This window comes from Oreochromis aureus, linkage group 9 (assembly GCF_013358895.1).
Source record: "Oreochromis aureus strain Israel breed Guangdong linkage group 9, ZZ_aureus, whole genome shotgun sequence".
Lineage (NCBI taxonomy): Eukaryota > Metazoa > Chordata > Actinopteri > Cichliformes > Cichlidae > Oreochromis > Oreochromis aureus.
The window spans coordinates 24,654,351-24,667,490 of NC_052950.1; the positions used below are offsets into that span (position 1 = coordinate 24,654,351).

Here is a 13,140-nt window from a genome sequence, read left to right on the forward strand (position 1 = left end):
AAAAAGAAACGAAAGACCAAATCAAGAAAGATATAAAGCAATACATAGAGGAAAATTCCACAGAAGAAATTAGCCCAACTGTGTTTTGGGATGCATTCAAAGCTGTACTCAGAGGGAAGCTTATTGCCATAACTTCAAAACAACACCAAATGAGGAAGGCCCTGTACCTAAGCCAGGTGGAGGAATTGAAAAACACCGAAATATTATACCGAACAACTCGGAATGTTCAGCTCCAAGACAGAATCAAAACACTAAAAAAGGAAATTGACAATATATTGACTGAAGAAGTGGAAAAAAAACTTAGATTTTTGAAACAGGATTATTATGAGAACGGCCCAAAGGCAGCTAGACTGTTAGCACGGCGTCTTAGACAGCAGCAAGCTGCTAATACAATTCACAAGATTAGGGACCCATCTACAAATAACTTGCAGTATAGCCCGGAAGCAATAGAAGAAACATTTAGTAAATATTACGAAAACTTGTATAAACAACCATCTTCCTCAAATAAAGACGAAAAAACTGCTTTTCTTAACTCCCTAGACTTACCACGTATTGGTACGCAGCAAAACAGCAAACTTATGGGCAGAAATCTGTGCCATCAGAAACTGAATTTGAATAAGTTAAATTTGAATTTGAATTACTCGGATTGAATCTGAATTGTAACTTGAATGAAAGCTTTTGAAAACTGAATTTGAATTAGTCTAATTTGAAATTGAATTTATGGTTTGAAAATGAATTGATTTGCTTTGAAACTGCATTTTATCCTTTAAAAATTCAGCTCTCGAATAATTTCAGATTCACTCTCACGATTCAGTTTCAGTTCTACAATTCAATTTCAGTTCCAAAATTCAGTTTTTGGGACTTGCATCCGGTTCGGTTCAAGCGCAGATTAATAGAACTACAGACTGATAGCGTTACTGACGGGAATCTATAGCGTCTTGAGCTGAATTAAGACTTCAGAAGTCATTCGTCATGTCGAATGACCAGCGGATAAACTCTCAGGTTGGTAATAAATGTATTACATGTATAAGAACAAGCGTCATGTTAACAATTGATAGCCGTACAGTAACCTTTATGCTTATTGTAGCTGCTAGCTAAAACGATAATTTAGCGTAGTTTGCCCTGATTTCAGCTTTGACAAACAAATATGATCGACTGTTTCTAGTAGAATTCCAAAGTTGTCATCTTGGACCCTGTCAGAGCCCTGTATGCTTGCAGAGACCCCTACAGCAGGGAAACATGCAAAACAGCATCCAAACCTTTGTATTTGAGCTTTATTTATGTCTTACACAGCATCCCAACTCTTTAGCTAACTTAATAACTTTAGCTAAAGTGAATAGTTAGTCTAATTCATTAGTGCAGCATTGCTGGATCACCTCTGTTTGAAGTGATATAATATGATATACAACTATCACTGAAACAGCAAACTTTGTAAATAAACAAACAACACTTCTCATTCTCTAAACGTTTGGCCACAGCTGTAGATTACACTATCAGTACTTGTTCACTCTTGACAATAATTACATTTCTGAATTCTCTTTGTGCATTTACAGGTAAACAATATCTAATATTTTATCTAAATGACTGCTTTGTCTTTGAAAAGGTGAAGAGCCTGAGGCCGGTGACACTCCAGTTCTACTCTAAGTACATCCTTACGGTGGCTCACAGGACAAGGCTACATTCCTGTCCTGCCAGAAGAGAAGAGAAACTTCAGAGTCTTCATGAAGTTCAACCACACCTGTCATATGGAATATGACAGGGGTCTCAAACTCCAGTCCTCGAGGGCCGGTTTCATGCAACTTTTCCATGCCCTCGAGGACAGGAGTTTGAGACCCCGCCGTATGGTGTTTATGCAGTTTTCTACCCCACAGTTACAGCATGTCTGACTGCCTGTTCAGCATATGCAAAAATATATGATGAGTTTAAGAATGTGATGACAAAGGCCTTCCATTATGGTGTTTGTCATCACATGTCACAGACATCTGGATGATCATTTGGAATAAACAAAAAAACAAAAAACTTGTTACTTCATCTTTTATCTTTATTATTATTATTATTGTTCTTATTTTACATTTTTCATTGTTAGGCATTAGGTTTATTTATAGTAGTCCTTTCCAGCTTCTCTCCCTCTTCCATGTTACTGTGTCAGCATCTATTTGGGGTTGGGAGTGGAACAGAAAGTAAGGAACAGAAAGTGCCATTTAAACCAGGAGAGGTTCTTATATTTCAGAAGAAGGGATTAATTCAAAAGAAATGACCTCAATGCCATATTTTATTTAGGAACCCTAGAGAGCACTTTGCAAAATAACACATTCTTATAATTTCACCCTCAGATGAGCCAAGCTACGACTGTCAGGGAAGGTGATGTAGGTACAGAGCATGTGAGAGTGGTTAAGTTAATGTCTCTTGTCTAGATGAAGGCACAGGAGGGATCAATGGCAAGGCGTAGAGATTCAGTATCTTCAGTCTTCAGTGGACACTCCATTTCTGGCACAAAACACCTGTAAAAGATGGTCGATTTAGGAGGTGACCCGACAACTTCAGCCTGTCAAACATAGCAATGGAGCAGTATGTTTAAAAAAAAAAAACAACTAATTAAGCATGCACTCAGTACCCTAAGAATTATTATGGTAGTTAAACACAGTGATAGTTGTATATCATATTATATCACTTCAAACAGAGGTGATCCAGTAATGCTGCACTAATGAATTAGACTAACTATTCACTTTAGCTAAAGTTATTAAGTTCGCTAAAGAGTTGGGATGCTGTGTAAGACATAAATAAAGCTCAAATACAAAGGTTTGGATGCTGTTTTGCATGTTTCCCTGCTGTAGGGGTCTCTGCAAGCATACAGGGCTCTGACAGGGTCCAAGATGACAACTTTGGAATTCTACTAGAAACAGTCGATCATATTTGTTTGTCAAAGCTGAAATCAGGGCAAACTACGCTAAATTATCGTTTTTAGCTAGCAGCTACAATAAGCATAAAGGTTACTGTACGGCTATCAATTGTTAACATGACGCTTGTTCTTATACATGTAATACATTTATTACCAACCTGAGAGTTTATCCGCTGGTCATTCGACATGACGAATGACTTCTGAAGTCTTAATTCAGCTCAAGACGCTATAGATTCCCGTCAGTAACGCTATCAGTCTGTAGTTCTATTAATCTGCGCTTGAACCGAACCGGATGTAAGTCCCAAAAACTGAATTTTGGAACTGAAATTGAATTGTAGAACTGAAACTGAATCGTGAGAGTGAATCTGAAATTATTCGAGAGCTGAATTTTTAAAGGATAAAATGCAGTTTCAAAGCAAATCAATTCATTTTCAAACCATAAATTCAATTTCAAATTAGACTAATTCAAATTCAGTTTTCAAAAGCTTTCATTCAAGTTACAATTCAGATTCAATCCGAGTAATTCAAATTCAAATTTAACTTATTCAAATTCAGTTTCTGATGGCACAGATTTCTGCCCATACAAACTAACTGCCCCCATCAGTCATGAAGAAATATCTAGAGCAATTTCAAGACTTAAAGCTAATAAATCACCAGGGGCCGATGGGTTTCCCTCAGAGTGGTACAAGAACTTTAAGGAGGAGTTGATACCAATGCTTCAATCATCATTCAATCATACCCTTGCGGAGGGTGTAACCCCTCCCTCATGGAGTGAGGCGATTATCTCAGTAATCCCTAAAGAGGGAAAAGACACCGAATATTGTAACAATTACAGACCCATATCGGTACTTAATGTGGACTACAAAATATACACATCTATAATTGCTAAGCGATATGGAGCAATTATGACAGATTTAATTAATGAAGACCAAACTGGCTTTATCTCAGGACGTAGAACTCAAGATAGTATAAGAAGGACCCTCCAGATAGTTAATTCGATACAAACAAAAAAGGGCAGTGCGGCCCTAGTAAGCCTGGATGCAGAGAAGGCTTTCGACAGTGTAGATTGGAACTTCCTATATGCCGTGCTTGAAAGGTTTGGTTTTAATGACAGCGCTGTGATGTGCATCAAATCTATTTACCAATCTCCTACGGCTCGAATTAGAATCAATGGCAGCCTAACGGAGCAAACCTCTCTCGAGAGGGGTACCCGCCAGGGTTGTTGTCTCTCACCTCTTCTCTTCGCTCTATATATTGAACCCCTGGCACAGGCCATCCGACAAAGTGAGGAAGTGAGAGGAATAAATATTAAAGGGGAAGACCACATCATCAGCTTATTTGCAGATGATATCATACTCTACCTAGAAAATCCAAACCAAACTTTAATTCCGATGTTTAATATAATTAATATCTTTGCTGAACATTCGGGGTACAAAGTTAATGTGACCAAAACTCAGATACTGGCTTTCAACTATTTGCCATCCAAAGAGGTTAAAAATAAGTTTAAACTGAACTGGACTGCAAAACAAATAAAATACTTGGGTGTAACTGTGACTAAACAATTGAGTGACCTTTTTAAAACAAATTATGATAGACTGACCACTCAAATTAAACACGATCTAAACCGATGGTCAACTCTTACACTAGACTTTAGTGCAAGAATCACAACAATAAAAATGAGTATCCTCCCACGGCTACTGTACCTTTTCCAATCTCTGCCAGTTAAGATCCCAGTGGAAAAATTCAAGGACTGGGATAGGCTCATCTCTAGATTTGTATGGAATGGTAAAAGGCCTAGAATAAAATACACAACATTACAACTATCTAGGAAGCAAGGTGGTGTGGGACTCCCCAATCTTAAAGATTATTACCATGCGGCCCAAACCAGACCAGCGATAAAGTGGTGTGATCAGAACTTTAATGCTAAATGGAAAGATATTGAAATAAAAGTACAGGATGTCCCAGTCCAGACATTTCTTGGAAATGAGCAACTTAAGAAAACTTTACAGCATTTCCTTGATCCTATAACATCCCTCACTCTAGAGATATGGTTTGGCCTAGTTAAACAAAGTAAGTTGGAAAGGGAGGTTAAGATGTTAAACTGGGCTGCCTATGTTGTTGGTGTTATACCAAGTGCTCACGACTCAGGATTCAGGAAGTGGGAACAAAAAGGAATAACAGCGATTTGTACAATAATGAAAAATGGCCATTTGATGAGTTTCCAAGATTTAAAAGATTGGTATAGTCTAGAGAAAACCGATTTTTACCGATGGTCGTTTTATGATCGCTTTATGATCATGAATCATCCCAATTTATTCCACAATTTAATCGGTGACTTTCCTTAAGCAATGTCACTCCACTCATTTTATCACTATGAGCTCAGTAGTGGCCAGCTAATGAGCCCATATTCAACTATTCCATAAACACTGCATCTCTTATTTGTTTTCTCATGTCACTTGTCTGTTTTCTGCTGAATCCTCTACATGCACTCTTAGAAAAACAAACATTAACAACACACATGGACAATCCTGGTGGTCAGGCGCAGGTCAACAGGTTCCAGAGGTGCTGTAAAAGGTCATAAAGTTAAGCCTGCTGTAAAAGGAGTGACAGAGTGAGAGATTAGCTTCCTTGGAGCTTGCTTTTTCAAGATGAGGACGGGAAGCTGCAAAACAATTCAGCCAAAAATTCTGGCTGGGGTTTCTATTTTTGTTTTTTGTTTTTAATTTCTAATGATCTTAACCTATAATTTTCTTCCGACTGCTGCCCGTGGAGAATTGATCCAGGTCCGTTCCCCACCTGTAATCGACAGACTGAGAGACTTTCATTATTCACTGTGACTGGATATGTTTTCATCACTCCTAAAGCAACACACCTCCACTTATTTTGTTTTGAACTCTATTGACTTTAAACCCCAACAATGAAATTTTATTTGTTCTTAACCACAAACACAAAAAACTTCTTGATGTTATTGTTAATTATTTTCATCCACAACACTCCAAATTATGTTTTCTTTTGTGTCCAGCAGGGGAAGAAGATGACCTGCAGTGTCACTGGTTTCCCCAGTTGGAGACAATTTCTCACTCACACTTCCACACTTTTTATTTTCTTTGTTGTCATTATTTTCTTTCTCTCTCTCTTTTTTTTTTTTTTACACCCACACATTAACCTGTAAACTCACTCGTCCAAGCTCATTTTCCTTTCACCCCAACAGCTCTCATACAGTCAGCAATCAAATTCTCCATTCCTCCTTGAGTACTTGGTCACCTTTAAATGTCACTATTAATTTTATCAATTTATTTATCATTACCTTAACACTAATCCACTGTTTAGTTTTCTTTATTTATTTTAGTTCACTTTCTCCTATTTGATCATTTTTTCAACTCTTATTATTTCACAGACAATCAACTAATCTACTTTGTCCCCCCTTTTTCCTCAAGGGAGCTCACACACACACAGCCAGGTCACTCGCCCCCCACCTTTCTTCCTCTCTCACACACACACACACACACACACACACACACATTTTACTCCTCCTTTGTTCCACCTGTGAACCCGCCCCTCGAGGCTGGCTCACACACACCTCATGCTTCTCACAGTCCCCTTCAAACTTTCTGCGAGACACTTCTCTGCTGATTCAGGACAACGCCCTGATCAGCACAAAGAGCGGGTACCGTCCGCCTCCTCGCACGCCTCAACCTAACTAGGACAATTAGGCTCACGATCTTCAGATCGCGCCACATTTGCCTCACGAATTATTCAAACTGCGCCACGGACTGGATACCGCAGTTTCTCTTCCCCATAAAAAATAAAACCAAATTAAACCCCCCAATTGACTTCACAGTTTGCAACAATTCGCGACACGGCCTCCTGCCGCGATTTCTACACACCACAAACACACACTTTTAGACACAAATTCTTTTTGTTACTTTAATTGACTCCCGTAATTCAAACGAGACGCCGACTCTAACGGCGCTTTTCACACACACAACGCAATCTACTAACGCTGCAGTCAGTGGGGTGAGCCAAGCCGTCGTGCTTTCACTAACGAAGCAACTTGCCCCCACTCTCATGCAGTTTATCAACTGCGACTAGGATCCAACACCTAGCTTTAGTTATTTAAGGCGTCCCCGGTTCCCTAGGTAACCACCCTGGAATCTCCTGTCCCACAGGTCCTATCCCCGCGTCCGAGAATAGGTGGAGCTACCAAGCCCGGAACACACACAGCCCTGAGCTGGCGACGAGGCCTTTCAGCCCCGCTTTCTAACTAATAGTAACACACGTTTCCTGCTTTAACGCACGGAGGACGGATCACACACCGCCACTTTTTCCTAATAACTAAGACGGATCACACACCGCCGCGGATGAAACACCGATTCTATTAATTACTAAGACGGATCACACACCGTTTCTTTAACATACTGAGTGAATTTACACTGAGACATGCTGAACTTAGCGAACAGATAATTTAGGCTTTAAACAATATGCACGGTTCGAAAATAAACAGGTCGTGCTTACCTTTTAATCATGAGCTAGCTCTCTGTTCACCTCATTTCACGATCTCAGCTCTGCCAATTCATCCTCTCTGGGCCTCGAGCGAATCCCAGGGTTTCGCACCAAAACTGTTATGAAATCAGTTTTACCCCGGTTCTTTTATTCGTCGAGGGATCCAGAAATGGCACCGAACTCAGTAGTTATTTTCACAAAACCTTTATTCATCTTATTCATTCATCTTCATTTAAGCATGCACTTCTAGAAGGGAAGACGAGGCCGGTGTCCTCTGAAACAATCTTCACCTCTTTGTTAGTTACACCCAGCTTTATAGCAGCGACCCGTCATAAATCCCCCACAATGTGCTGCAAACTCTGTGTCTGTGTCTATGTGCACGAGCACGTGAGTGCCTGTGTGTGTGGCGCACCAGCGTGTTCAAGTGAGTGCACGTGAGTGAGTGTGCATGTGGATGTGTGAGTGTAACAGTTTAAGCACTGTGGGTATGTGTCTCTTCCTAGGGGCCATAAAAACCATCTCCTTCCAGACCACAGTTATCAAGTTAAATGTTGAGACCCCCACACAGGTATCCTCTGGGAATTTCCACTCAGCATTAACTCCTCTTTGTCTTACTTTCACAGTTCAACTGGGGAGGGTCTCCTAAGATCTACTCCTAAGTTCATGACACAGTCAGGCCTTTATTTACAGGGAGTGCAGAATTATTAGGCAAGTTGTATTTTTGAGGAATAATTTTATTATTGAACAACAACCATGTTCTCAATGAACCCAAAAAACTCATTAATATCAAAGCTGAATGTTTTTGGAAGTAGTTTTTAGTTTGTTTTAGTTTTAGCTATTTTAGGGGATATCTGTGTGTGCAGGTGACTATTACTGTGCATAATTATTAGGCAACTTAACAAAAACATATATATACCCATTTCAATGATTTATTTTTACCAGTGAAACCAATATAACATCTCCACATTCACAAATATACATTTCTGACATTCAAAACAAAACAAAAACAAATCAGAGACCAATATAGCCACCTTTCTTTGCAAGGACACTCAAAAGCCTGCCATCCATGGATTCTGTCAGTGTTTTGATCTGTTCACCATCAACATTGCGTGCAGCAGCAACCACAGCCTCCCAGACACTGTTCAGAGAGGTGTACTGTTTTCCTCCTTGTAAATCTCACATTTGATGATGGACCACAGGTTCTCAATGGGGTTCAGATCAGGTGAACAAGGAGGCCATGTCATTAGTTTTTCTTCTTTTATACCCTTTCTTGCCAGCCACGCTGTGGAGTACTTGGACGCGTGTGTGATGGAGCATTGTCCTGCATGAAAATCACGTTTTTCTTGAAGGATGCAGACTTCTTCCTGTACCACTGCTTGAAGAAGGTGTCTTCCAGAAACTGGCAGTAGGACTGGGAGTTGAGCTTGACTCCATCCTCAACCCGAAAAGGCCCCACAAGCTCATCTTTGATGATACCAGCCCAAACCAGTACTCCACCTCCACCTTGCTGGCGTCTGAGTCGGACTGGAGCTCTCTGCCCTTTACCAATCCAGCCACGGGCCCATCCATCTGGCCCATCAAGACTCACTCTCATTTCATCAGTCCATAAAACCTTAGAAAAATCAGTCTTGAGATATTTCTTGGCCCAGTCTTGACGTTTCAGCTTGTGTGTCTTGTTCAGTGGTGGTCGTCTTTCAGCCTTTCTTACCTTGGCCATGTCTCTGAGTATTGCACACCTTGTGCTTTTGGGCACTCCAGTGATGTTGCAGCTCTGAAATATGGCCAAACTGGTGGCAAGTGGCATCTTGGCAGCTGCACGCTTGACTTTTCTCAGTTCATGGGCAGTTATTTTGCACCTGGTTTTTCCACACGCTTCTTGCGACCCTGTTGACTATTTTGAATGAAACGCTTGATTGTTTGATGATCATGCTTCAGAAGCTTTGCAATTTTAAGACTGCTGCATCCCTCTGCAAGATATCTCACTATTTTTGACTTTTCTGAGCCTGTCAAGTCCTTCTTTTGACCCATTTTGCCAAAGGAAAGGAAGTTGCCTAATAATTATGCACACCTGATATAGGGTGTTGATGTCATTAGACCACACCCCTTCTCATTACAGAGATGCACATCACCTAATATGCTTAATTGGTAGTAGGCTTTCGAGCCTATACAGCTTGGAGTAAGACAACATGCATGAAGAGGATGATGTGGACAAAATACTCATTTGCCTAATAATTCTGCACTCCCTGTATATCCAGGGCAGTGTCAGTGTCTCTACCATAATTCTACATTCTATCTTAACACATTTCTAAACTCTAAAACAAACTAAACATTCCTACATGTCTAAACTCTAAAATAAGCTAAACATTTCTACAGGATCCATAAATCTAGAGGACCTCAACAGTGAGAAGCATTACAACAAGAATAAAGCCTATGCTCAAAGCAAGATAGCCAATGTCCTCTTCACCCGCTCACTGGCGAAACGATTAGAAGGTAAATAATGCACCTTGCACCTGTCATTTCTCTCTTTTAATTTGCCAGTTTTCTGTTCAAATCAAATGCATAACTAGTAGCTTCACTGTTGGTGATTTCATTCACTTTTTTCTTCCTTTTAGGCACAGGCGTGACGACCTACTCTCTCCATCCTGAAATTGTTCAGACTGAGTTGTGGCGTCATCTGAATGGTGTCCAGCAATTCTTCATGAAGATGATCAGTCCTTTTACCAAAAACTCTGTCCAGGGAGCTCAGACAACAATTTACTGTTCTGTTGACTCATCATTGGAGAAGGAGAGTGGCGGATACTACAGGTACACTTTTTGCTGTAACACACAGAAATTATATTGTTACTTGTCATTACCTAGTATCATATTAGTACAGTGGCTTTCACCATTTGTGGTTTTGGACCAATGAAAGTTAAACATGATGTTTTGCAGCAGCTTATCGGCTTAGAGTAAAGGATACTTTCTCAGATTATGCAATGCATTATGAAGCGAGGTAAATGTCCAGTTAAAGTCAGAGTTTTCTCTGTCACAAAAGTGTCCCTTTTTTATCCTAGCTAAATCACCGTGGTGACTTACGCTGAACATATAAGCTATTCAGGAACAGATTATGTTCAAGGTTTGGGTGAAAAATGTAATGCATTTAGTACCATGTTTTAAATGCAATATAGTTTACCATATTTCATATGGGAAACTTAGACGTGAATTACTTATATCACAAATGAAGCTAAGCTGCAGGGTTACAGCAGTGTAAACTGTGCACGTATTGTCACCTGAATGTGCTTCAATTCATTTGGCAATGCAGAAAACGTTGCATGTTTGTATACTTGATTCAAATCTACTGCCAAGTCTTTTTTTTGCACTCCTGGCAAAGCAGCTTCTAGAACACAGAATAGAATAGGATTTCCTCATTGTTACAGTAACATGTACAAAAAAAATTAAGTGCAATCTCAAGAGTGCAAAGATCATTAACAGCAGTCTATAAACTGTAAACTATAAACTATACCAAAAACTATATAAGACATAGAAAAGACAAAAACAACCTGTCTCCATTCTCTCAAATTGCATAACCCCTTATTACATCGAGCACATTCAAGTGGACATTGCAGCATTTTAATGCTTTTTATAGCTCTGAGAAAAAAAAACAGCGATTCAGTCCTTCTGTCCTTTCTCTAACTGCGTTGTCTGGCAGATGGTAAGAGTTCAAAAAGTAGGTGACCAGGGTGAGATGTATCCATTATGGAATTTTTAGCCTTTTTAGAATCAGAATCACTTTTATTGCCAAGTTTGTACACAGTGTCATGGTGCAAAAATATATATAATATATACATCTGGATATAAATATTACAAATAAATACACAGAAAAGGAGTGTATACAAACTACCTACAGATATAGATATCATAATGTATTAGATATTATAACAATAACATTAACATTTAAAGGACTCAGTGTCAAGTTAATTTACTAAAATTAAAATCTCCACTTTGCCACTCGTTGCACTAAATCTCAAGATTAGCATTAATTTTGCTTCCTATATTCCAAACAGTGCAACATTTTACTGTTTTTTTTTATCTTCTTTGTATCACCTTTTTATGGTCATTATCTGATAACATCTCGAGTAGGCAGCACCCATAGGGATCATTTTGTGGAGAAGAGCTAGAAGAATGAAGAATGAAACATCAGTTTTTATGTTAGTGTGCACAGGTCCTAAAACAAATATAGTTTATAATCATTGCTAATATCTGTTATCACTGACTGGGGTTTTAAGCTTTGACAAGTCAGCTAATGCAAAGAAATCACCACTGTGATAAATTTCCATTGTAGTACAACTGAATAATCAATTCCTAAAACATTTTTAAAGGCAGACTGTTGATTCATTGGGTATTCTTCATGCTTGCTAGCGTACAAACTTAGAAAAAGTAGCCACTGTTAATGTTGACATATAGTCTTTAAGTAACTGACAAGCAGAGTGTTATTTGCTCAGTAGATGTTACCAAACATAAAAAGTTCGTGTTACACAAGTGAACAAAGTGCTCATGTGATACATCCTTGCTTACAGTGACTGTGCTCCTGCTAACTGCTCTGCGGCTGCCAAAGACGACAACGTGGCGGAGAAGCTGTGGGAGCTGAGCTGCAGTTTGCTCTCTTTAACGTGGGACTGAGACATTCACAACTGAAAATAACATCCTGGCAGTATATTCTGTTTCTTTATTACTTGATTATTTTATTATAATGTAGATAAAAATGTGCAGTTGTCATTATCTAAATCTGCTTACAGTTTCAGATTTTTCCAACACTCCTTGTATGCTGTTTTCTCATTGCCTGAGCACTTATGGGCACGCCAAACTTTAAACACTTCATCTTTATCTCAACAACACAGCTGTAAAACTTTATTCTGCACATTGCACAGTTTTGACTTTTTAGTTGTTCCTTGGAAATAATTTATTATGGTCACATTTGCCTTTGACTCACACAGTGAAACTGGTAACTATGTCGAATAGCAAATATAAGATCAGTGGAAATCTTAAAACCCTGATTTATAAAAATTAAAAGAAGCTTAAATATTTTTTTTATTAACGTTTAATACAAGGTTTGTAATTAATTGGATACCATCTGCATGATAATTAATAATAGACTGTAGTCTTGTTTACATTTACAAAAACTTTTCTTTTTACTTTCTGACATTAAACTGACTCATGGAGAGCATTCATTTGTTTCTGTCTGCTTTCAAAAATATTTTAGATTAATTGTGTTATCTCCTGTATTATATTAGTGAACTGGATTAATATCACCTGATTTTACGGCCTCATTAATCCATAAATGATTTCTCACAGTTTTGTTGCCAGGGAAAACATCAACAGGCATTCATCAGGTATAAAGTAACTGCATCCACTTCATCTGTCACGGCGAGTGAGATGAGCCGTGTGGAAATATGAAAGGAGGATCCAGTCGCAGGCACTCGTGAAGGTGAGGTGGTTTATTGAACACAAAATGCAAATGGAGGAACAGCAAACGGGACTGAAAACTATCTAAACTGAAAACAACTAAACTACTGAACTCAAACCAGGACCTGAACATGAAGGAGGATGAGCAGCGGAGAATGACGACGGACAGCAGGGAAACACACAGATGAAGCAGGGTGGATACACAGACGGACCAGCAACTACAATGACTGAAGACGCGACTTAAATACACACAGAGAAACACAGGGAGATTACACACAGGTGGTGGACACAGCTGG

General features: G+C 39.1%; 1 protein-coding gene across 1 annotated transcript in view; it reads left to right on the forward strand.

The window, feature by feature from the left end:
• Positions 1-12,609, forward strand: part of LOC116310336 (retinol dehydrogenase 12-like) — a 124,464-nt gene extending 111,855 nt beyond the window's left edge. The window contains exons 5-7 of the mRNA XM_039617281.1: positions 9,776-9,892; positions 10,015-10,207; positions 11,959-12,609. Of these exons, the coding sequence (XP_039473215.1) occupies positions 9,776-9,892; positions 10,015-10,207; positions 11,959-12,061 (413 nt within the window). The 3' untranslated portion in view covers positions 12,062-12,609. The remainder of the gene's footprint in view (positions 1-9,775; positions 9,893-10,014; positions 10,208-11,958) is intronic.
• Positions 12,610-13,140: the final 531 nt, after the last annotated feature.